Below are 21,938 nucleotides of genomic sequence, written 5' to 3'. Positions count from 1 at the left end.
TCATCTGCACTGATTGACATCCTGCATGAGCACAAAAGGGTACTTCGCGTTTCCTCCTCCGATATCAGGCACGTCAAGACCATACCCCGCATTCATACCTCAGTCCCCCAATACCATTGAAGCATTCGTTGACAAAAGCACAACTGGGAAAGGGGACGAGACGCGTAGCGAGAAACCGCCGCACGATGAAGAGCGTATCAATCGACTTCACAAGGAGCAGGAGCTCATAGAGATGAGCGAAATAGAGTGGGTTCGAGGCGGCGGAGTTCTGCGCGACGCACAAGGGCGCCGCGATGAAGCCCGCACGGAGCGTATTCGCGCGGAGCTCAAGCTGCAAGAAGAAGAAAAGACAAAAATAGGCAGATGGAGGGATTACGATGAGCGGTGGAAAGCGCTGGCCGCGTCGGATGAAGCTCTCTCGTTCGCAGATATCCCGTGGCCGCTTCGGACAGCGCCTTCTTCCAGAGATACCGATGCTTTCACGTTACCTGCGATTTCGGAGTTCCTGTTCGAGTCTCTTTCTGTTCGGAGTAATGCTGTTACGAAGAAGAGTAGGATCCGCGGCTCCATATTGCGGTGGCATCCTGATAAGAGCTCGTTGGTCGTTGGCAGGGTTGTGGCTGAGGACGTGGATGCTGTTCGAGAAGGCATTCATGCGGTGTTTCACTGCCTCAAGCGTCTACAGGATGACGAAAGAGACAATAATAATAGCGTGTAACAAATTCATCCCCTACTGGAACGAAATCGAGGCTCATCGTAGCACACGTACTTGCATCTGGTCTTCCAGTAAGTAGTCATATCATCGGTGGTAGGAGTCCAAGTCGACAATGTCATTTCATTTCCATTCACAATGAGCTGGCTGTTGCATACTGCTAAATTCCTTGTGTCGCCTCGGACTAACTACTTATCGGACTACATCCATATTCAAGAGCAATCGGATTGACTCGGAGCAAGTACAGCACGGGCCCAGGGTAGGGTAGGCTTACTAGTACCCTCCGATTACTTCCTCTGCTCAAGCTACTGCAATATACATACTAGTGGTACAATCGCACGGCTCAGCGGACGGTGTACCATACAGAAATATAACAATAACATGCACTATCGCAACATAGCGGATCTATACTACTACTAGTACGAGTACTTGTGGCAACGTTCCAAAGCGCATCACTGTCCTAATCTGGACTGAGGTGGAGCAGTGGACGAACATCAAGTGACCCCTCGATCGATCACGCTGGTGGTTTCATTGCAATGCATTATTTTAGTTATCAAAAGACGATGGAATCGACCAAGATATACATTCAAAAGGCAATATAGCATCTTACTACTCATTCGTTAATCGTCGTACAGCAGTGATATGTAATATATCATTGCTATATAACGATTAACGAATGATACAGTATGTACCAAGTGCCACGGTTATAATAAAACCAGATGCAGTGTCCCACGTCATGAGTATTTCATCCAAGAGTAACACTACAATGGCTTTCTGCAGCCTCTCGTGCCGCTTACGTCCAATCCTTCCGACCTCAACTCTCAAAACAGTCTTGTCGAGGTTGATAATAGTCATTTCATGAGGTTGACGGATGCGTGATTCCCAGCTCTCTGGGATCCGCTCATGAAGAAGAAAGCTGTGTAGGTCGTCTACACGACCTCCAAAGATTGTAATTAGGGTCGAGGCACTGACAGAACGCTCAGAAGGATGCTTGGAATGAATGACGCAATAACATACTTTGTGCTACCAAAGATCTTGTGGAAGAAGCTGAGCGAGAACTCCTTGTTTACTGCACGCGCCACTGCACGACGCTTGCCGAGAATCCTAGAGCAATCTTTAGTGGTGATGATATCATTGCCGTCCCTGTCCTTGCCGGTCGCTGCCGCGAGTAACTCCTCAATGAAGGGTACGTGTGTTATCGATTGGTCTGGTTGAAAAGCAGTGTCGAGGCCTGAAGACAAATTATTGAACATAAGAACAAGCGGAGAAAATTACTCACGTAAAAGAGAGGCGTCATGTTCAATACCATTGTGCAGGTCGATTTCTTCTAGATCAAAGGTATCCTCGCTGAAGTTTCTTTTAAGCATGCGAGCGAGAAAGTGCAGCACGAAAGAAGAGAAGGTAGGACTGAAGTTGTAGGTTGCCTGGATATGGTTGTTGAGCTCGACAAACGAGACCCTACGGCCGCTGCGCGAGATGATGCCTAGGTTTTAAATACCGTCACACTGAGATTCATCACCCAGAATTAGAGAATAACTCACCATGGTTGGCCATCGCATTGAATGCGGGGCACGAGCAGCGGGAGTTGGTTAACTGGGGAGGTATGAATTCTGGCCAGTGCCCTCCATAGCCCGGGCGGCCCTCAGGGATGACATCGCCTATGGGGTACTTGCTCCTCAGGAGGTTGGAGAGCGTGAGGAGCACATCCCAAGCCATGATCCCAACATCGAAGAAACAATGGGACAAGCCAGAGAAGAAGCCCATATTATTTCCGTGAGGATAGGTGTAGTTGGAGACGGAAGCTTGTGCTAAGCTTGAGTAAATATACGAGATACAAGCAATGTTTGGTGTGATTGTGTTTGCTTTGATCGGAAGGCTCCATATCACCGCATGCATTATATGTCGAGTAGCTGCAGGCCCGGGAGTCGCATTTTTCTCCAAGAGGAAGTATCTTGAAGCAACTTGAATTCAAGCTGAAGGGAAAGAGTCGTTTCTTCTATATCTGTTAGTAGGCTATGTACTAGGCCACCTACCAATAGGCACCATCAAGCTTCTGCCACGATGCATCCAAAGTTCAGGGTTCGCCATTGTTCCGGCTAAGAGAAAACAGGAAATCACATACGAAGAGAATGGTTCGATCGTGCTTGAGAAACTTCATTTCGTGGAAGACGGAGGCATCTGCAATTCTGCATAACTCTAGGGCTCGCCAGTTGTCAACAGGATCGTGACTGCCAAGAATAAGGATACCAGTCAGTAATAAATTAACATCATGATGTGGGTAGCCTAATTGGCCCGTGCGGAAGGCAGAGGAAGCGTGGAGATAGCCGGTGCAAACGCGACTCCCTGCAGACGACAGGGAGTCCTATGGAAATTTGAACTAATAATACATGAAGAGTGAGCCTAGCCAAAAACCTGCGAGAAAAAGCCGTGACGCTCCGAAAAACTAGTAATACATAACAACAAGAAAACGACCAATAGAAAGACATGAACTCTCGACCGCTATACGTTATAAATAAGGGAGGGATGGGAGGGAAAGAAAATAAATAATGATTTGAAAATAAATAAATATAATTGAGCGAAGCGATGGAAGAGACACCAAATTAAGTTGCCGGACCATCGTGAATAGAATGTCCACCAAACAGCAACACTTGCAGCAAAACCGGGTTCTTACGAACATAGCGTTCCCATGTATCTGAATGCCAACGCCCAATTCGCTGAATGCTGGATGGTGAGACACTGGCACCCGCAAGAGAAGTTGCACCACCAGCGCGCAATGAATGTCCCGCAATGGAGACATCAAAAAATACGCGCAAATGACGCATAAACCATGCCCGACAGGGTGGTTTACCAGAGCTGCGCAACCAAAGGAAAGGTTGCAGTTGGAATTTGACATCCCGAATGGCAAGGTATGCCGTAAAATTTTGTAGAGGATCAACGGGACCCTCACACCGTTGAATAAGTACTTCATTCCCTTTGAAATGAATATCTGCTTTATCGCGAGGCAGAAGAAATGAAAAATAATCAGCATTCAAATGAACTGAGTGACGCAGAGACAACTTTGCATAATCACGAAGTTCAACTTGGTCTGGCCACACTAGCTCGCCTAAACGCATGAGGCCGAAGAAACCGCATAAGAGTTGAGTGAGCCACAGGATGTCGTCATACGACAACGGATGAGGCATGCTAGATGTAATGCAGACTAGATCATCGCGTAATAGAGGCTGTTTCTGAATTGCAGGGCGACCAAACCGACGTGCAGATCCCTGCAAGGAACATTTCACGAGTTGAGATTGACAAATTTGACGAATGGATGGAAAGTACAGCTCCAATTGGCTAACAATCCCTGACAGATAACATTCCACAGAACGAGGTTGTATGTGTTGGCACATGTAGACCACGTAGAACAATAGAGTATCAGTGTTTGGTTCCACGGCAAAGTGATGCGTTGCGCAGAAAGACAAATAAGAGTTAAGATGAGATGAGTAAGCCCGAGAGGTTGCAGGATCAAGAGCAAAACCAAGAGAAATAGAATGTTCAAGTATGAGACGTTCTAGGGACCAGGCCTCCTGGAGCGGCTGCCTGGCATTAGAGGATTGAGAGATCATTTTTTCGCTGCCCCCAGCGCATTCCGAGGGGGTTGAAAAGGTGAGATGAGTAATCCCGGAGATACTCGAACAGCTTCTTCATTCTTCCAGCACGAAAGGCAGTCAGCAACCGTGTTATGTATTCCCGCAACATGAAAGACACGCAGATCCACGTGCAAAGCCAGGATAGCATCCATGGCAATCAACAAAAGCCAATTATATGGAGGTAGTGCTGTGAGGGTGTTGAACATCGCGACCAAGTTCATGTTGTCAGTAAACACCACCAATCGGTCATAGGGATGCAGCCGCGCAACTGTGTCTAGAATAGCGGCAGTGACAGCCAACACCTCGAAGAAGAATATGGTGCCCGAAGGGCAACCCTCAGGCAGGCGAGACTGAAACCTAAGGTTCAGAGACGGGAACCAATATCCCATCCCATCCCCAGAGGCATCAGTATATATGGTTAACGTAGCCTGAGACATATGATGAAAGTCCCAGGCGAGAGAGCGGATGAAGTATATCCCATCAGAGGTAAGGAGATGATTGATGACTCACGTGAGCTCACGAACGACATCCCAGTTAATCCAGATTGAAGCTCTCTGCTCCAGTTTGCCTGCCGTTTTGGCATATACTGCTGAAAGGCCAGGACGTAACAACGGATAAACGTTAAGAGCCCAATTAAGATGTCCTGCAAGACGTTGAAAGTCCTGCAAGGATCACCGAGTGCCTTGGATAGCAAAGCCATGAAGATTGTCGATGAGATCTGAACGCGATTGGTCTGACATCCTAATGTGCATAAGGTTGGGGTCAACATCAAAACCAATAACAGGTAACTCCATTCCGAAGACCTGCTTTCATTCTTTGTGCGGAATTCCGAGATGGTCCCAGAGCTGAAGAAGCTTGCAAAGATTACGAGGCAACACCTTGTGGTAAGGTGCATACAGTTCCATTTCCTCCTTTCGTTGAAAGGAAAAAGAGTCGTCGACATAGATGTAGAGATAGAAGATGAGAATTTTAACGGTGGCGATCCAGATTACGAGAGACATGAAAGTGTGATAAATTCATTGGGAAGTGCGACCACCGAAGACATTACAGCAATTGATGAACCGCTTATTCTCCCAGGTTACCACCTGTTTTATCTGCCAAAGCGGATGCATTGGCATATGACGATACGCTTCTGAGACATCAGCCTTCCAAAGCTGCAAGTCCCCTCCCAAATGAGATCGACGATAGTGTCAGAGACCACTCCCAAGATGCTGAATGTTGTCCAGAGTCACCCTGGCAATGTCATCCCGAGAGATCATCAAATTAAGAGCATACACTCCAGCGCTGTGATCAGTAACTAAGCGGAACTTACTAGTCCCAGGCTTAGGCACAGCATGTACCGGCATACTATACATCCCTGGTAAAAGATCTGGTCCAAACTCCTCCGAATAGCAACCAAGCGCAACTTCTTTATCGATTTGAGATTTTACAAACTCCTTTTCGGCAGCAGACTTGAGAGGACATGAAAAGTTATCGAAAGTTAAGGGCCAGTCGCCATAGTGCGTATCAGCGAACGGCCAGAAACCTTCACGAAGACCGATGTAGCACTCGGATCGGCGTTGAGCTCGTATCCTGCCAATTCCATAGGTATTTCACACACATATTCCTCGACACTCCATTTACCTTCCGAGGGTTCCGCGCGCTCGTCTGAGTCGTCCAGAGGTCGTCCATCTATTTCTGAGGCCTGTATACAGTTCCGATCCTCCATACCATGTCCCGTCTGTGTCTGTTTGACTTCGCTGGTGCGTTTTTCACTTGGTTATCTGTTATTGATTATGTCTAGGGGCACATATGTCGTCGGCCCATCAGTTACACGTATAACAACACACCTTGCACCTTATTACATGCATATCTCTGTAGCGGCTCGCCTCGAGTCTTATTACATTTCGGATGTCTTATCTCGCTACTAGTTTTGCCTACGCAGTTTACGGACTTTCACGCTATAGGATATGATCTGCCTCTCTAGATACTCGCACTGGACTTCACTTTCCCTGCTACAAGTCATAGTTAGTAGAGTCACTTTCGGATAGTCATACTTCACACAATCAATCTTTGTTCATTCGGAATGATTGTTTGGCCTGACCGCTGCCATTTCGCTCTTCGCTGTCTCTGAGTTCTCCCGATAGTCTTTGCTTAGTTATACTTCGCAAGTCTTATACTTCGATACACCCGCCATACTTCTCTCGGAACCTTCGCTGTTCAGCAGAAGCTCTTTGGACGCTTTGCGCAACCTCGGACCTTCGTTTCTAGACGTCGGACCACCCTCGGACCACTTCAGACAAGTACTTCGGTACTTCGGACATATCCTCGGAACACCGAGTGCACTCTTGGTAACTTTCCTTCTCTCACTTCGATCTTAACAAGATATCCCTTGCTTTATATCAAGGAGCATTTCTATAGGCAGTCTCTTTGGGACGAACATCTCACTCACACTCTGAGTCTAAAGGTAACACTTTTGTAGCGCCCACATAGAATCAACTCTTTACACCGAGACAAACAGAATTAACAAAGTCAGGATTAGGATGGTCCGAAAGCAAGGACTCAAACTCCTTGATGTTGATAGAGGTAGACACGTGAAACAGATGCGGAAAATCCGAGATGGTGCGAAGCGCTGAAAGATTTTTGAATTCTTGTTTTGGAGGCCGAGGCAAAGGTTTAGCAGATTCTGTCCACAGAGCAGTCGGACTTTGAGGATGTGAGCGATCATTCCAGATATTCTTTCTCCTATGACAAGGAGACGCTGCAATAAGACTATTTTGATCCTTCTCCAATCTTACCGAGCCATGGACAGTCGGTTTTCTTGTGCGCTCCGCGACAACCCTTTCGGTCACAGCAATGGGCAAAGAAACATTCCGAAGAGGTCTTGAGACATGTTCCTCGATTCCACTTGTGACAAGGGTCTCGTTTTTTTCCTCCCCCACTTGCCCAATCTGACTTCCCTCCTCCGCTAGAGTTTGATTCGGAGGAATTGGGACCCACGCCAAAGGAGGACAAGAAGGTGTATTGGAGTTCTCCAAATGCGGAATGATCAGTGAGGCATAAGTGTTGTTGGAGTGACACCAAGGTGTGGACCGCTTTATCGTACTCGATGACACGATGATGTCATGAGGTTTCGAAGGCATGAAAGAGTCCGGACATGTGAGCATTCCAACTGGTGTATTCTTCCCAATGCTGTGGAAAGACGAAGGTAAGGGCATTAATGTACTTGGTGAAGGCAATGTTATGATCTGAGGCTGAGTGGATTCCAACCGAAGATTTGTTTGCCCGAAATGAGAGTTCAACTTTGTCGTCGATGACGTGTGTCTGTTTGGGTTCAAGGTCCGTGGAATGGGCGGCTTCAAGGACCTTTCCCAAGTCGACAACTTTCCATTGGACAATATTGAGCCATTGTTCCGGAGGGAATGGTGGACATCCAGGCATGGATAAGATGTCCCAAACAACTGCTTTGGGGTCAACTGCGAATCATTCAAGTTGGTCGAAGGTTTGTCTGATATCTGGCGCCAAAGAGGCAATGGCACTGACTCGCTTTTCATGCCATGGAAACTTGGAGGTATTGAGGTGTCCTCGAGATCATTTGATTCGAGGTTCATCCTCGTCAGAAGACTCGGAACCTGCTCATTCCTTTCTGACCCTATTTTCATCCTCTTGAATCTCTTCCCTTGGAGGTAGGTCTCGCTCTTCTGTTTCACAAACAGGTGACCCTCTCCTAACTTGACTTCCCCGCTCGGCAGCCTTTCCATTCGCTCTATCAACGGAGTCGAGCATATCGACATAAACTGCCAGGGCTTCTGGGAGGCTTCCTCTGACTCTGATACTGGTTGATTCAAGAAGGACTTGATGCAAGGCAAGGATGGTGTCTGCCTTTGCGTTTTCTCGTTGACGATATTGTTCAATAATCTCATTACATTTTTCAACACACTCTGAGTCCGAATGTGCGGGAATTTCTTCCACTCCAGACGAAGTGGTTTGAGATGTGCTGGAGATAGCTTGTGATGACCCAATTCCATTATTAGACATGAGGAATTTATTTTGATGAAAATGAAGTGATTATGTCACAACCCTTTAAACGAATTAACGCAGGGCAGAAACTAGGACTCAAACAAAGAAAGATCACAACAGAGGATGGGCAGCAGGTATGTCTTGGATTGCTCACTTGGAGATACAAGAGGTTTGAACTAAAGAACTACTGACTACAAGACACTACCTATATACATGTATTGAGATGGAGATCGAAACTGAGTATGAACTAACTAACCAATGAAAATAATTAAAGGTATCGTATGATTCTATATATAACTATGATGTTGTTACGACACACGGTTGTGTGCGACTAGGATGATCTAAACAGCGACAACCATGACAGTGGTACCGAGTGCTGAGAGTCGTCGGCCTTTACAGACAAGCAAAGGTTGTGTACTCGAACGTAGCTCATGGTGGTTAACGAGGGGTTACGCTGAGATGATAGCGGTTTACAGACAGTGAGAGGCGTCACTGAAGGTACGAGTCGATGTCGAGCAGGTAGCTTTAGCGGGACAAGGAGTTCAAGGGTAAACCTAGTAAGATTAAAGTAAGGAACATCTACTTTAATCTTCGACCTTATATAAGGCTACTCTATCGTATCTAAGCTCAGCTCGAAGCTGGGTTCTAATCTGCTTATCTACATGAGTCAGAGATAGCGTCCATGAGGCGGGCTTCTATTGTAGATAGGGTCTATGCGGCACCCTTCTATCAGTACATGAGGCAACACGAGGCTTGCCTTCTATCTTGATAACATAAATAGGTCTTCTAGACCTATGTCATCATGTGTCGTCATATGCGGTCCAGACCGCTTATCTAAGCCGGCAGTTGCCGCTTATCGTCTATCATCATCTATCGTCATCTATCGTCATAGAGCTGGTGAGACTCCGGTATCGTCTATAGCTGTGCGGTGGCGGAGGGCTGTCTGCTGGCAGGGGACTCATGCCATGTTACTGTAACAGATGTCATAACATGTGCCGCAGCCGCAGTAAGACTCTGGAACATTCCAAGAGTGTCGTGTGGCATGATGTCATCTTCTGATAAGTCACGTGATTCAGGTACAGGGGAATTCGGTAATTCTACAATAGACGCCATAGGCGCTTCTTCAACTATAAATATGTTCTTAGGTTTATCTTTAGGTACATACTACAGGCGCTATACTTGTGCGCTTAAAGGACTTCGAATTTAGGAAAGTATAATGGTTCGTATTTGGAACTCGTGACAGATTATGAATTATGACACAAAAAGTTTCTGGCGAGACAATGAGAGGAGGTCAGAAAGAGATTAATCATATAATATAAAACTAAAGAGAACCTACCTGGCGAGACGACGAGAGGAGGTCAGAAAGAGATGAGAGCCCCTTACAGTCGTCACTCGCCAGGCAAACCTCAAACTCTGCTATAGGAGAGGAGGAGTTTGAAAGAATATTGGGATTGTTGCCCGACAAACAAGCCTAAAAAGTACATGTGTGGCCGCACGACCATAGCAGGGCTTAGACCAGCGCACATGCAGGCTTGCAAAGTAGAGGATGAGTCACTTTTGAGGACTCGAAGTTCCGCGACAGACACGCAACCGCTTTTTCGGCCAATTAGCTTCGTATAACTCACATTAAACCCAAAAAATTCAAAAAATTCAAGCCGAAAGGAATCATACCATTCACATAAACACCTTGGTACTGAGTCAAACGCAACGCGAAGCTTGAACCGTGCACATGAAGGCCCACCATGATGGTGCAGATACATATAGCTATAGCGAACGGACTTTGCGGGAACGTTAAGACGGAGCTAGAAACACAAGGTACGATCTCAGTCTCGTTTGAAGAATAGGGTACGGTTGAAAAGTCGATATTTTTCAACAGCTGTTTATAATACCTGTTAATAACTGTTAATAACACTGTTGAAAAGTCATCGTGTCCCAAGGCCTGTTGAAAATTGTGAATAAATCCAGGGCGTGTGGGAATATTTTGAATCAACTTGCGAGGCTCGAAAAAGTACAATCGGACCCCTTCCGACCCCGCCAGCCTTAATTTTAACTCCATGCCAGACAAACGGACAGGATCGAAGTTCACATGGGCGATATGTGCTAACCAGATTGCTCAGACACTTGTTGACATGATTCAAATTGGACAGTAGTATGACATTCACTGCTGGGCTGAAAAGATGAGACCACGAAAGGAACCCTATCGACCGACAACCGACGGTGAAGTTTCGTGATATCAACAGAGACCTTCTTCGTGCTGTTACCACATGAGTCAAACAAACTACCAATGACGTGCCTGCCGAGGACACTGGACACAGCAGTGACAACTCAGAGGACTTTTGGATGGACCAGAACAAAGCGCCATTGTCGAAAATGAGGCCCGTTGACTGGATATTCTAATTTTTCACATTTTTTCACTGCGAAAACATTATTCACACTGTTGATAAATATTTTTCAACCGGTTAATAACTATTAGTTGAAAATTGTTTAAAACACCTGTTGATAAATGGTCTGAGGCAGTCTGTTTATAAACAGCTGTTGAAAAGTCGCGGGGATTTTTCAACCGTACCCTATTGAAGAACTCTTTATTGACATGTGCAGTACCTAGAAACACAAGGTACGCTACGGTCTTTTGGTCAGCTAACGCTGACGTTACAGGAATCGACTAGGACTTACATCTCAGTCTCGTTTGAAGAACTGAGATGTCGCTATGATAGCCGCCTGGCTTTATACTAGGTGAGTAACGAACAGAAATAAAGAGATATCGTTTTGACGTATATTTCAGGGCGCAGTACGACGTCATGTCGACGCTGCCCATTGGCCGGTTCTGGCTTGCGCTCGGACCAGCAACCTTATCGTCCTCTGGCCGTACCTATCTGTCGGATCTCTCGGCCTCTTCTCTCTCAACTCCCTCGGACGATTCGGCTCTCAACAATAGCTATACAGTGTGGCGCAGTGTATCCTACAGAGATATGATGTGGGCACTCTGTAAGAACACAGCGGAAACGCAGCTCGGGATACAACGTTGAGGGATTAGGACAAGATGATGGCGGCAAAACAAAATACATGAGGCACAGCAGCAGAGTGTTTGGCATGCATTTCAAACAGAGTAATCTTGAGCTTGAAGTTTGAACACTCCAGGTTCACCTGAAGACGATTCTATTCATATACATAGGGAAACAAACATTAAAGCACATGAAGCCAGGTCTGCAATTGTACAGGGAATAGCAATTTCTTGCATCGTTCAAAGCGCGCCATAAAACATTGTCTCCTCATGGTCCACCCTATCCTTCCACTCCTCTATCCTCCCCATCGCTGGCTGAAAGCGCGCTCCATCCTCATTGGATTCATTCTCACTGTCTTCCTATACCTCGTGGATGCGATTATACGCATACCCTGCTACTCACAATCAGTTCAAGGGCATGCGTAATATAAAAATACACTGTCTGACAGCGCAATGCAAAAAGTTAGACGTGGATATTCACCAGGAAAGATAGCATCACATACCGTGCGAGGGTGAAACGTGACTTGGGCAATCGTGGAGAAACTGATCCTGACGGCATCAACTCAACAGATGACATCACAAACCCTATGAGAATAGGCAATCGCTGGCGGTGAAACACCGGCAGCACTGAAATCACACCCTGCCACTTTGACAGGGCGGGTCTTTGTCAGAGAATCAGCGTCAGGCAAGCAGGTCAAAAGACGAGAACACGCACTCTCTGAGAGCGGGACGCGGCCAGAGCACCATCAGCGCCGGGTGAGCAGGCCATAAGACGAGAACACGCACTTTCTGAGGGCGGGACAGGGCCAGAGCACCATCAGCGTCGGGTAAGCACACCAAAGGACGAGAACACACACCAACTAAGAGCGGAACGCGGCCAGAGCACCATCAGCGCCGGGTAAGCAGGTCAAGAGACGAGAACGCGCACTCGCTACAAGCGGGACGCAGCCAGAGCACCATCAGCGTCGAGTAAGCAACGCAAAAGACGAGATCACGCACAATCTGAGAGCGAGACGCGGCCAGAGCGCCATCAGCGTCGGGTATGCAGGTCAAAAGACGAGAATACGCACCGCCTGAGAGTGGGACACGGCCAGAGCACCATCAGCGTCGGGCAAGCAACGTTAAAGACGAGATCACGCACAATCTGAGAGCGGGACGTGGCCAGAGCACCATCAGCGTCGAGTACGCAACATGAAAGACGAGATCACGCACAATCTGAGAGCGGGACGTGGCCAGAGCACCATCAGCGCTGAGTAAGCACGCCAAAAGACGAGAACACGCACTTTCTGAGAGCGGGACACGAACAGAGCACCATCAGCGTCGAGTAAGCAGGTCAAAAGACAAGAACACGCACCCCCTGAGAGCGGGACGCGGCCAGAGCACCATCAGCGTCGGGTGAGTAGGTCACAGGACGAGAACACGCACAAACTGAGAGCGGGACGCGGGCGGAGCACCATCAGCGTCAAGTAAGCAGGTCAAAAGACGAGAACACGCACTTGCTGCAAGCGGGACGCGGCCAGAGCACCATCAGCGTCGAGTAAGCAACATAAAAGACGAGAACACGCACAAACTGAGAGCGGGACGCCACCAGAGCACCATATCAGCGTGGAGTAAGCAACGTAAAAGACGAGAACACGCACAAGCTGAGAGCGGGATGCCACCAGAGCACCATCACCATACAGGTTAGGGTTAGGGTTGTTGCACTTTCAGTTCAACATTGTTAGCGAAGTTTCATGGTAACATACCGTTTGCTGGACATGAAAGTTGCGAATAAGGTGCGTCTCTGCTTCAGTTCCGGGAATGTAGTCAATGCAGGATCGTGTTTTCCGCTTTGAACTTTTTCCGCGGGAGATCTGAAATCGTCGTTTGCATACTCGGCTTTCGGTTGTTAGGCGCTGTCAGCCAACAAAAAAGACAATTATACTCACCAATTGATCGAGCAACCAGCCTGACGTTGGAGTGAATGCTCCGCGCCAATGCGATTGACAGCGCCACAAAAGTGACATTGGTATTCAACTTTCGGCCGTGTCTCTTGTTCAAGGATGACCCTCATGACGATCGTTGTGCCTGCTTCGATTCTTGGCCATTTATGGCTTGTAAGTCGGGTTACTTGTTTGTCGTCGTCAATGCATAAATCGTATTGTCCTTGCTCCATATACCGTCTCTGAATTCGAGCTTCGATCGACTCTGATTTGAACAGAACCTGGAGCATATCATTGAGTTGCTATGGAGAATTTGATTAGCAAGCTTCCCAATACGGATTTTACGTTGGGAAGGCAGACCTGAAATGAGGTGCAAAAGGTCACTGATATTGGATGTTCATAGCCTGTTGCGTCTACTATTTTCACACAACCAAGTGCGGTTAACTGCATGGAAGTGGGTCCCACAGAATCCTGCTGCCTCCGTAGAATTGCCAACACTTCGTCCATGTCGTGTCGATTTTGCATTTGAGATGACAACTAATAAAGCGGAATGGTGAGTGCATGCAAACAATCTTGAGAGAGTAGAACACAACCGAATAATCCGCCAGATAATGGTCTATTTCGGTGGAGCATCCAGTGATATCTTGTGTAACAGATGCGTATGCGAGACCACGCTTGCCCAACTGTGTTACTTTGGCATGCATGTCTAGCAGCATCCTGAGTGCGACTCTATGTCAGTAAATTCAAGAACACATCAAGAAGGTATATACCCAATTATGGCTTTCCTCCGGTGTTGTTCAAAGGGATCCTGGGGGGTCGGGGCGTTGCACAGATAACAGCTTAGTTGTTGAAGTCGTAAGGTCAGGCGATCTAAGTCTGCCTTATTCTGAGTACGTCTCTGTGGCGGTCTTTGAATCAAGAAACATCCTGGTAATAAAATAAGCTCTCACATCTATGGCTTGAAGGATTGTCAACAATCCACCAATAACAGCTTGGATCGGAGAACCGACAACTGGAATTGCAGATGTAACGCCCTGGACGAAAGGACCAACTGTCTGAACGACGTCAGAAATTGTGCGGGCGGAATTGCCATGGGAGGCTGTAGCGGAGGAAATATTGATGGAGAACTCGAGGCTTGGATTCCCCGCCAGAGAACCAGGGTGCACTAGTAGTGATGAATTCCAATGGAGAGTGGATGAAGAAACGGAAAACTCACTGGGAATATCTGCAGAGATGGAGTCATTGTCTTCATGGTGGGTTGTCGAGCTGTACTGTGTGCGTCTGTTCTTTGTGGGGCGCTTCGACCGAATTGCGCATACTTTGCTGAGATCGAGATCCTTGAAAAAAGCCTTGATCGAAGCCTTGGCTGACGGAGAGGGCATTTTGTCGGGTGGGTTAGATGATAGCTGGTAAGAGGTCCAGGGAATACAAGACGGAGGGGAGCGAGGGAGTACTTAATAGCTGTGTAGAATACAGTCCAATCGTGCATGTACAAACCTCGTGTATACTGTATACTTACGTACATAGAGTTCTGGAATGACTTGCTGCGAGCACGCCTGGATCAGACCCTTGAAACATTGAAACAATATTGCAGCTCCAGCGATCGCGAATACTGGTGGCGGTGAACAAAGACCCTAGTAGGGTAAATTCGTCACGGCTCCACTTGGTTGCCGGTCCGACGACCTCATTTGGACTTTGTCAGCATGAATCGAGTGCTTCTTTTTTCTCTATTGTCTCCGTTGTTACATGCCCATTGCCCAAGCTTCTGGTTCGAAGTTGCGGCGCCTCGCCTCGCCCCTACCCTTATCACTGGTGATTAATTGATTTCAGATCGAGTTTGCAGACGACATGGTACTAGTGGGAGGTCTGTTGTGACGTCATCTGTTTAGGTCAAGCTCTTTGGGCCTCTCGCGAGCGTTTACTCTATGTGTAATCAATATCCTGCCGGTTCGTACCTAATCTCATCTTCATTGTGGACAACTTTGCAACGTTCAACCGAGAGCAACATGCTCACTGAGATCGCGTGTGAGGGTACTATTTTCTCAAAACAGTAATTCTCGTTGTTTTCTGAGCTCAAACAAGCACTAATCATCCCCTCTGCCTGTCCTCAGATGAATACAACTTATCAGCGCTTCAGACACAGATATATGTATCTAGTGAGCTGCTGCGGAATTTCTACTAGACACGTCTCTTTCACTCGGTAATCTCCCGTTTGTATCGTTCGTCCTGTATTCGGCCATCCTTCTGGCTAGACAAAGTAGTTGCAACATGTTATTTTGTCTAGACTTATTCGGTGTCTCTAAATCTAACTGAAACGCTGAATCAATATGCTTCCAATTTGATCCGACTCGACACCACAGATATCATGCACCACTGCCAGTTGATACGTATACGTGTACGTTCCTACACAACAACTGTACTTGTACCGAACGCAACGGACAAGGTGTACAAACATCTACGTGAGTGAAGGAATACCGGGGTGGTACAATGGAGACGTTAAGGCAAGGAAGTGGTTGCAGACATACCTCGTGCAGAAGTTCAGAACGAAAATCTGATCACCGAGCTCAAAGTGCCAAGTTTTACCAACACCACGAAGATCCCCAATGGATCACTCAGTTGGCGTTGACGTGAGTATTGAAAAATACAAGACACACTGCGAGGACCTCCCATGCAGTGCTGAGTGTCCAAGTTTCGGTCGCAATTTGTGTCGCTGGTGAATTGATAGGTGCCGAGGACAAGCACCTCCCTGATGAGCCTGATCATCCACCCATAATCCTTACCACTCGAAATGTCACCACTTGCCCTCGTCGCTCTGTAGCAATCCAGTTAGTTCGACAGGAATGGCAGGCATCGGTGCAGATTACCCACTACATCTGTCATCGTGACTCCCAGAAGACTCCCTTCACGCAACCAGCCAGAAGCAACGAGAACACAGTATGTAAGGAAACATATATGGCATGATGTTGCTGTTCATGAGAGATGGTTTGTTAGCTGAGTGCGAACTCGGAATCCATACAAACATGCAGGAAGACTCTAATGCGTCGAAGCTCGATACAGCTTTTTAACACAAATAAGTTATGTAGAGAACTTACTTAGGATTGGAGGCGATGGTGGTGTGAGAGATTCACATGATAATAGTCACGAGATGGTCGGTCAATGTGCTGAGTGAGCTGCACCCACCGACGAGGTCCTTGATTGGGCATCTGTTGAGTATTCACCTGTAATACCTGCCTTGCGAGCCATGTTCAGAATTTGCAATTGTTCGGCTCAAGCTCGACAGTTTGTTCAACCGCGAAGATTGAACAGGAAGGGGGGCGTTTTGTGTTTGAGGAATTTGCCTGAAAGCTGGAGGCACCTGCGTTTAAATTCAAGGGGCCAGCTGCGGAGCTCGTCAGTCGTTGACAGGTTCGTGACTGAGGATGTGTTTGAGTCTTCAAGCTATTCACGCAATCTCAAGCGTCTGCACAATCTCTCGAACACGAGGAACGTGCACCTTTACTAGCCTCAGACCAGACGCAATGCAATGGGTGATCTCTATTGTAAATTGTGAGTGAAACAACCAAGAACATTAATGTATATTCAAAGGTGATGAACTCATCATATTCATTGGTAAGGGTACTAGGTGTCGCGATCAATAAGGGAGAGCAGACGATGTGTGTAAGGTTGATAACGTCTGACGAGTTCCCAACATCACGTAGCTTCGGGACAGATTTTCAGACATAAACCTTATGACGTTCTGCAGCCTCCCGTGCAGCCTCTGCCCAATCCTGCTCGCACACACCAAGCTCAATTCCTAGTATGGTCTTGTTTAATTGCATCAGAGTTATTCCATAATGTTGGCGGATGTGCGATTCCCAGCCCTCTGGGAGTCGTTCTTCATGGAGGAAGCTATGGAGCTCGTCCACACGGCCTCCAAAGACAGTGACTAGGGTCGCGGCACTAACGGAACGTTCAAAAGTGCGCTTCAAAATGAATGATGTAATAGCGTACTTCGTGCTCCCAAAGATCTTATGGAAGAACGCCCCTTGGACCCGTACCAAGTGGCACCCCGACTAGGACCCCGGAAAACAACCGCATCAAACGCGCTCAACGGCGCCAAGGCAGCCCAACGGCGCCCTGCGCACACCCGGAACCTCAAGCTCGACCCTAATTATCATCAGTCACTCAACGGCTCGAACGCCACCCTCACTGCTCAACACCAACCATGCCGTCAAACGACTCAACCAATACCGCCACAGCAACTCAAACAGGAAGAGGCAACCGCAAAACCACTGCAAGCAAGCCTCTACTCTCATCCAGCAAGACAATAGAGGAACACGCACTAGGTCTCGGAACAAAGACCGACGTCAACAATTTAGTCACAGCGAGGAAAACACTCACATCGCATGGCCTCAACTTACCCACGGCCGGCAACACGCTAATGTCTATTTCGGTCGCACTCTTTGAATTCAGCGCAGCAGCCAACCTCGGAGCCACGCACACGGACATACTGCGAGCTTTCGCATACGCTGTCCATGATGCCCATAAGAACATCGACACCGAAAGTATCATAGCCAAGACCCAAGCCCTAATGGGAGGACCAGTCGCCACGTTGGACGAGAAAGTAGAAGTATTGGAAAACCTGTTGGAGAAGCATAAGAAGGACATGGAAGACACAGTGCAAGAGGTGCGTAGGAAGGTTCAATCATCATTGGCGGAACTAGTGGAGGCGGCAAAAAGCAATCGGTTGGCTACCCCACAGCAGACTTCCGTACCAGACAATGTGCCTGGCTCCAATGGCCAGAGGTCATATGCATCTGTAACCAAGGACAGCCCCTCTCCGTTACTAACAAAAGCTTTGGTGAAAAGTGAGGCGCAAGCCCGACAGATTTTAGTAGACAGGAGATCCCCACTCTTTGCCAATGCTCTTAAGGACCTAACAGAAGCACAACTAGTAGCGAAAGCCACCATGGCGATTGAATTCATGTCCAAGGACAACACAGAGGTCCCTGACAAGATGGCTGTCCTCTCAGCCTGCAAACTCTCGCATGGAGGAGCCCTCTACAAATTTGACTCCGCAGAATCTGTCCAATGGCTAAACGTCCCAGCACACAGAAGCAAGTTCCTGGAACACTTCGGTATTGAAACCGTCATCAAGGACCGGTCATTTAATGTGCTAGTCGAAAACATCCCCATAGCTTTCTCGCCGGAGAACAACGCTGCATTAGCAGAGGTCGAAACGAAGGCCGGATTAAAATCTAAGTCAATACACAGAGCCAGATACATCAAGCCAATGGCAAGACGCAACCCAGACCAGCGCACAGCGCACGCAATCTTCACGTTCGGCTCGAAAGAGAGCACAAACCAAGCAATCAAGTTTGGGCTCTCGGTGGAAGGCAAGAAGGTATATGGGAGGAAACTAATCTCGGAACCCACTAGATGTTTAAAATGTCACTCATTCGACGGATCGCATGTGGCAGCAAATTGTCCTCAAGACAACGATTCCTGCGGAACATGCTGCGGAGCACACCGCACATCAACATGCTCAGTCACTGACCAGAATCAATACTGCTGCAAGAATTGCGAAGAGGAAGGACACGCCGCCTGGAGTCGGAACTGCCCCACATTCACAAGCAAATGGGAGAACCACAAGAAACGGAACGAGGATGCTAAGTATCGATTTTACCTCACGGAAGATCCACTCACGTGGGAGACACTGACAAACCAAGGACTGTCCAATGACAGAGAGCCAGAACAACTGACCCGCCAGCAGGCAGCGCCCCAACAACACCACCCTCCCCCGAATGCTCCAACGTGGGAATGGCGAACAGTGAACTGAAACCAACAACCCCGTCGGACCCAAGGCAACCGGAACGCGAACCACGTACCACTAGGGAGGCAATCCCGCCTACCAGACAACTGGATCGCCAGCAAGCAGCCGTCACAACCACCGCCCTGCCGCAACCAGGAGGAAGAACAGCAGCACGCCCCGCAACTTGATTGGAACAAGTCCCCATACGGCTCCCCATATGATCAGTACAACCTGGAAGGATGGGATCAAGACCACTATAACGACCAATGAATAACAGCAACAATGAAGCCCAACCCGCAAACGACAGTCTCAAGATATGGCAGCAAAACTTACGCAAATCGCCCAACGCGTGGGAACATATGTTAAAGAACCTTAATCTGAACGAGTATGATATCGCCTGTATACAAGAACCATATTTAAACCCTGTAAATCTCGCTAACACTTCTAACCTTAAACAGTTCTGGGATGTAGTCTATCCGACGGACCACCACAACAGCGCAGGACGATCACAAATGCTCACCCTTGTTAACAAGAGACTATCCAAAAATAACTGGCACATAGTACCGGTCAAGTCCCCCAATATCACCGCGTTAGAACTCACAGGTCAATTTGGCAAGGTACGCTTATACAACATATACAACCCCTGCGACAGTGACTCCACAATCAACTTCCTCGAACCGCACATGCGTTCAGAAGACAACGCCAGACGCAACCGCGCGCCGAGGGTCGCTCAAGGTGACAACAGCGATGCGAATGAACATATAGTATGGATAGGCGACTTCAATCGCCACCACCCCATGTGGGAAATGACACATAACACGCATCTATTCACTGCAGCGAACTTAGATGCTGCAGGAGCCCTAATCAATCTCTTGTCTTTGTACAACTTAGTGCAGGTACTCCCTCCGGCAATAGCAACACTAGAGGCGTCCAACACCAAGAACCTCACCCGCCCGGACAACGTATTCTGCTCCGCCCAGCTAGCGCAGTCCTTCACGAAATGCAGTGTAGAGTATCACCTGCGACCGGTAGTAACTGATCATTTTCCTATTATCAGCACCCTGGACCTCACACCCGAGCGAATAGTCACAACCCCAAGGTCAAACTTCCGAGAAGTCATCTGGATCAAGTTCCGCGAAACTCTGTCCAACAAACTTGACTCAATCCCACAGCCAAGAGAACTCACCAGCCGCGAATCCTTCGAGACAGCCTTCACTAACGCAATGCATCGCCAGCACAGTGGCAGAAAAGGTACCAAAGTTGAAGCCATCCCCATACGCCAAGAGATGGTGGTCCAAAACCCTTGATGCTCAACGCAAGGAGGTACACAAGTTAGGCCGCAAGGCCAAACGATTCCTTGCCAGAAGAAATGATCCGATACATGAGGAATACAGGGTAGCGCGCAACCGATTCTCGGAGAGCATCAAGAATGCAAAGACGGAACACTGGAAGGAGTGGCTCGACAAGCTGGATCCCTCAGGCACCTGGACCTTTCACAGATACGCCGCAAGCTCCCCCAACGACCAAATTCAAACGAGAATCAAAACGCTTCAGGACCCAAGAGCGGACAACCAAAACGGCGCAACTCAGGACAATGCACGCAAGAGTGAACTACTATACGACGTATTCTTCAGGACACCACCGGAAAATGACCATGTTGACCCCAACTACGAGTATCCTCCCCCCGTCTGCGACTTTGCACTGATTTCAGACGCCCAGATACATCGCGCGATAAGCAAGCTAGCTGCACACAAGGCCCCCGGCCTCAATGGCGTCACCAATGTGGTATTCAAACAATGCGCAGACCTACTAGTCCCGTTCATGGGCGAAATCTTCAGAGCAACTTTTACGTTGAACATCTACCCAAACAAATGGAAACAGTCATCTACCATAGTGCTACGAAAACCAGGAAGACCAGATTACAGCGCCCCAAAAGCATACCGCCCGATAACTCTTCTAGACACCATGGCTAAGATCTTATCCTCATGTGTAGCAGACGACCTAACGTACATCGCAGAATGATACAACCTTCTTCCAGCCACGCACTTCGGAGGCCGACCAGGATGCTCAACAGTGGACTCCCTGCATTTACTCACTAAGTTCGTCACCGACTCATGGGCCTCACAAAACAACCATGTCTCACTGCTGTTCCTGGACGTCAAAGCAGCATTCCCAAGCGTCATAGTGAACAAACTCATGCACAACCTGAGGAAAGCCGGAATCCCACGTGAATATGTAGAATGGTACCGACGCCGTTTAGACAACAGATCAACATACCTGTTCTTTGACGACTATCAGTCCAATCTCTTCAATGTGATAGACGGAATAGACCAAGGATGCCCATTGTCACCCCTCGGATTCATATTCTACAACTCAGATGTCCTACGGATAGCTGACCCCAACCCAAGAAAGGGAGAGCTAAGTTTGGGATTTTTAGATGACGTAGCGCTAGCCACGAGAGGCAGATCCTACGAGGAGGCCAACAATAAGCTGAAGCATATGATGGAGAGGCAAGGGGGAGCGTTAGAATGGAGTGAAGGACATAACACTGAGTTTGAACTCGACAAGACTGCACTAATATGCCTATCTAGCAAACGCATCCCAGACCCTTTAGACAATCGCAAAACAATCCCAACTCCCCGCATCCCAATCACCATCCGCAACCACACCATCAGACCATCCAGCTCGCACAAGTTCCTGGGAGTAATCATCGACCAGAACCTCAACTTCAAGGAGCACGCTGCTTACGCGATGGCGAAGGGCACGAAGTACGTACTGGCGTGCAGGCGCATGATACGCCCAACAACCGGCATCCACGCAAAATTGATGAAGAAGCTATACGAAAGCGTCGTCATACCCAAAATGCTGTATGCAGCCGACGTTT

The 21,938-nt window shown here is 48.0% G+C and overlaps 7 protein-coding genes across 7 annotated transcripts; 4 read left to right on the top strand and 3 right to left on the bottom strand.

Annotated features, from left to right (window-relative positions):
• The first annotated feature begins 143 nt into the window (after nt 1–143).
• On the top strand, nt 144–1,154 carry F5147DRAFT_694081 (uncharacterized protein). Its single transcript, XM_041437285.1, has one exon. It carries the CDS (start codon nt 233–235, stop codon nt 716–718), a length of 486 nt encoding a protein of 161 aa, XP_041293005.1. The 5' UTR covers nt 144–232; the 3' UTR covers nt 719–1,154.
• A 227-nt stretch (nt 1,155–1,381) lies between these two features.
• On the bottom strand, nt 1,382–2,476 carry F5147DRAFT_576478 (heme-thiolate peroxidase aromatic peroxygenase; the record flags this gene model as incomplete). Its single annotated transcript, XM_041431322.1, has 4 exons — nt 1,382–1,679; nt 1,730–1,943; nt 1,992–2,195; nt 2,254–2,476. 4 exons carry the CDS (start codon nt 2,474–2,476, stop codon nt 1,382–1,384), a joined length of 939 nt encoding a protein of 312 aa, XP_041293004.1.
• Nucleotides 2,477–2,745: 269 nt separating this feature from the next.
• F5147DRAFT_694075 (uncharacterized protein) lies at nt 2,746–3,212 on the bottom strand. The gene is made up of 2 exons (XM_041437284.1): nt 2,835–3,212; nt 2,746–2,765 (listed from the first exon to the last, which is right to left on the bottom strand). Exon 1 carries the CDS (start codon nt 3,196–3,198, stop codon nt 2,980–2,982), a length of 219 nt encoding a protein of 72 aa, XP_041293003.1. The 5' UTR covers nt 3,199–3,212; the 3' UTR covers nt 2,746–2,765; nt 2,835–2,979.
• Nucleotides 3,213–12,996: 9,784 nt separating this feature from the next.
• Nucleotides 12,997–13,963, bottom strand: F5147DRAFT_164951 (uncharacterized protein). Its single transcript, XM_041428353.1, has 3 exons — nt 13,624–13,963; nt 13,270–13,565; nt 12,997–13,219 (listed from the first exon to the last, which is right to left on the bottom strand). Exons 1-3 carry the CDS (start codon nt 13,786–13,788, stop codon nt 13,048–13,050), a joined length of 633 nt encoding a protein of 210 aa, XP_041293002.1. The 5' UTR covers nt 13,789–13,963; the 3' UTR covers nt 12,997–13,047.
• On the top strand, nt 13,624–14,556 carry F5147DRAFT_694062 (uncharacterized protein; the record flags this gene model as incomplete). The annotated part of the gene is made up of 4 exons (XM_041437283.1): nt 13,624–13,800; nt 13,857–13,980; nt 14,034–14,161; nt 14,214–14,556. Coding segments are annotated over exons 2-4 (219 nt in total), but the record flags the coding sequence as incomplete, so codon positions are not given.
• A 3,703-nt stretch (nt 14,557–18,259) lies between these two features.
• On the top strand, nt 18,260–19,081 carry F5147DRAFT_635631 (uncharacterized protein; the record flags this gene model as incomplete). Its single annotated transcript, XM_041432895.1, has 1 exon — nt 18,260–19,081. One exon carries the CDS (start codon nt 18,260–18,262, stop codon nt 19,079–19,081), a length of 822 nt encoding a protein of 273 aa, XP_041293000.1.
• A 332-nt stretch (nt 19,082–19,413) lies between these two features.
• Nucleotides 19,414–19,692, top strand: F5147DRAFT_576633 (uncharacterized protein; the record flags this gene model as incomplete). Its single annotated transcript, XM_041431334.1, has 1 exon — nt 19,414–19,692. A coding segment is annotated over one exon (279 nt), but the record flags the coding sequence as incomplete, so codon positions are not given.
• Between the last annotated feature and the right edge of the window lie 2,246 nt (nt 19,693–21,938).

The sequence above is a fragment of the Suillus discolor genome (assembly GCF_016758755.1).
Source record: "Suillus discolor strain FC423 chromosome Unknown F5147scaffold_26, whole genome shotgun sequence".
Lineage (NCBI taxonomy): Eukaryota > Fungi > Basidiomycota > Agaricomycetes > Boletales > Suillaceae > Suillus > Suillus discolor.
The sequence above is the reverse complement of the archived record's forward strand: the minus strand, read 5'-3'. Positions and strand labels throughout refer to the sequence as shown.

Excerpts from the sequence above, each read along its gene's own strand:
- F5147DRAFT_694081 (XM_041437285.1), top strand. The coding sequence starts at position 233 with ATGAGCGAAATAGAGTGGGTTCGAGGCGGCGGAGTTCTGCGCGACGCA.
- F5147DRAFT_694075 (XM_041437284.1), bottom strand. The coding sequence starts at position 3,198 with ATGTCTTTCTATTGGTCGTTTTCTTGTTGTTATGTATTACTAGTTTTT.
- F5147DRAFT_164951 (XM_041428353.1), bottom strand. The coding sequence starts at position 13,788 with ATGCAAAATCGACACGACATGGACGAAGTGTTGGCAATTCTACGGAGG. Across the intron at positions 13,566-13,623 it reads CCTTTTGCACCTCATTTCAG|CAACTCAATGATATGCTCCA; the intron begins GTCTGCCTTCCC and ends AATTCTCCATAG. Across the intron at positions 13,220-13,269 it reads GCTGGTTGCTCGATCAATTG|CCGAGTATGCAAACGACGAT; the intron begins GTGAGTATAATT and ends AACAACCGAAAG.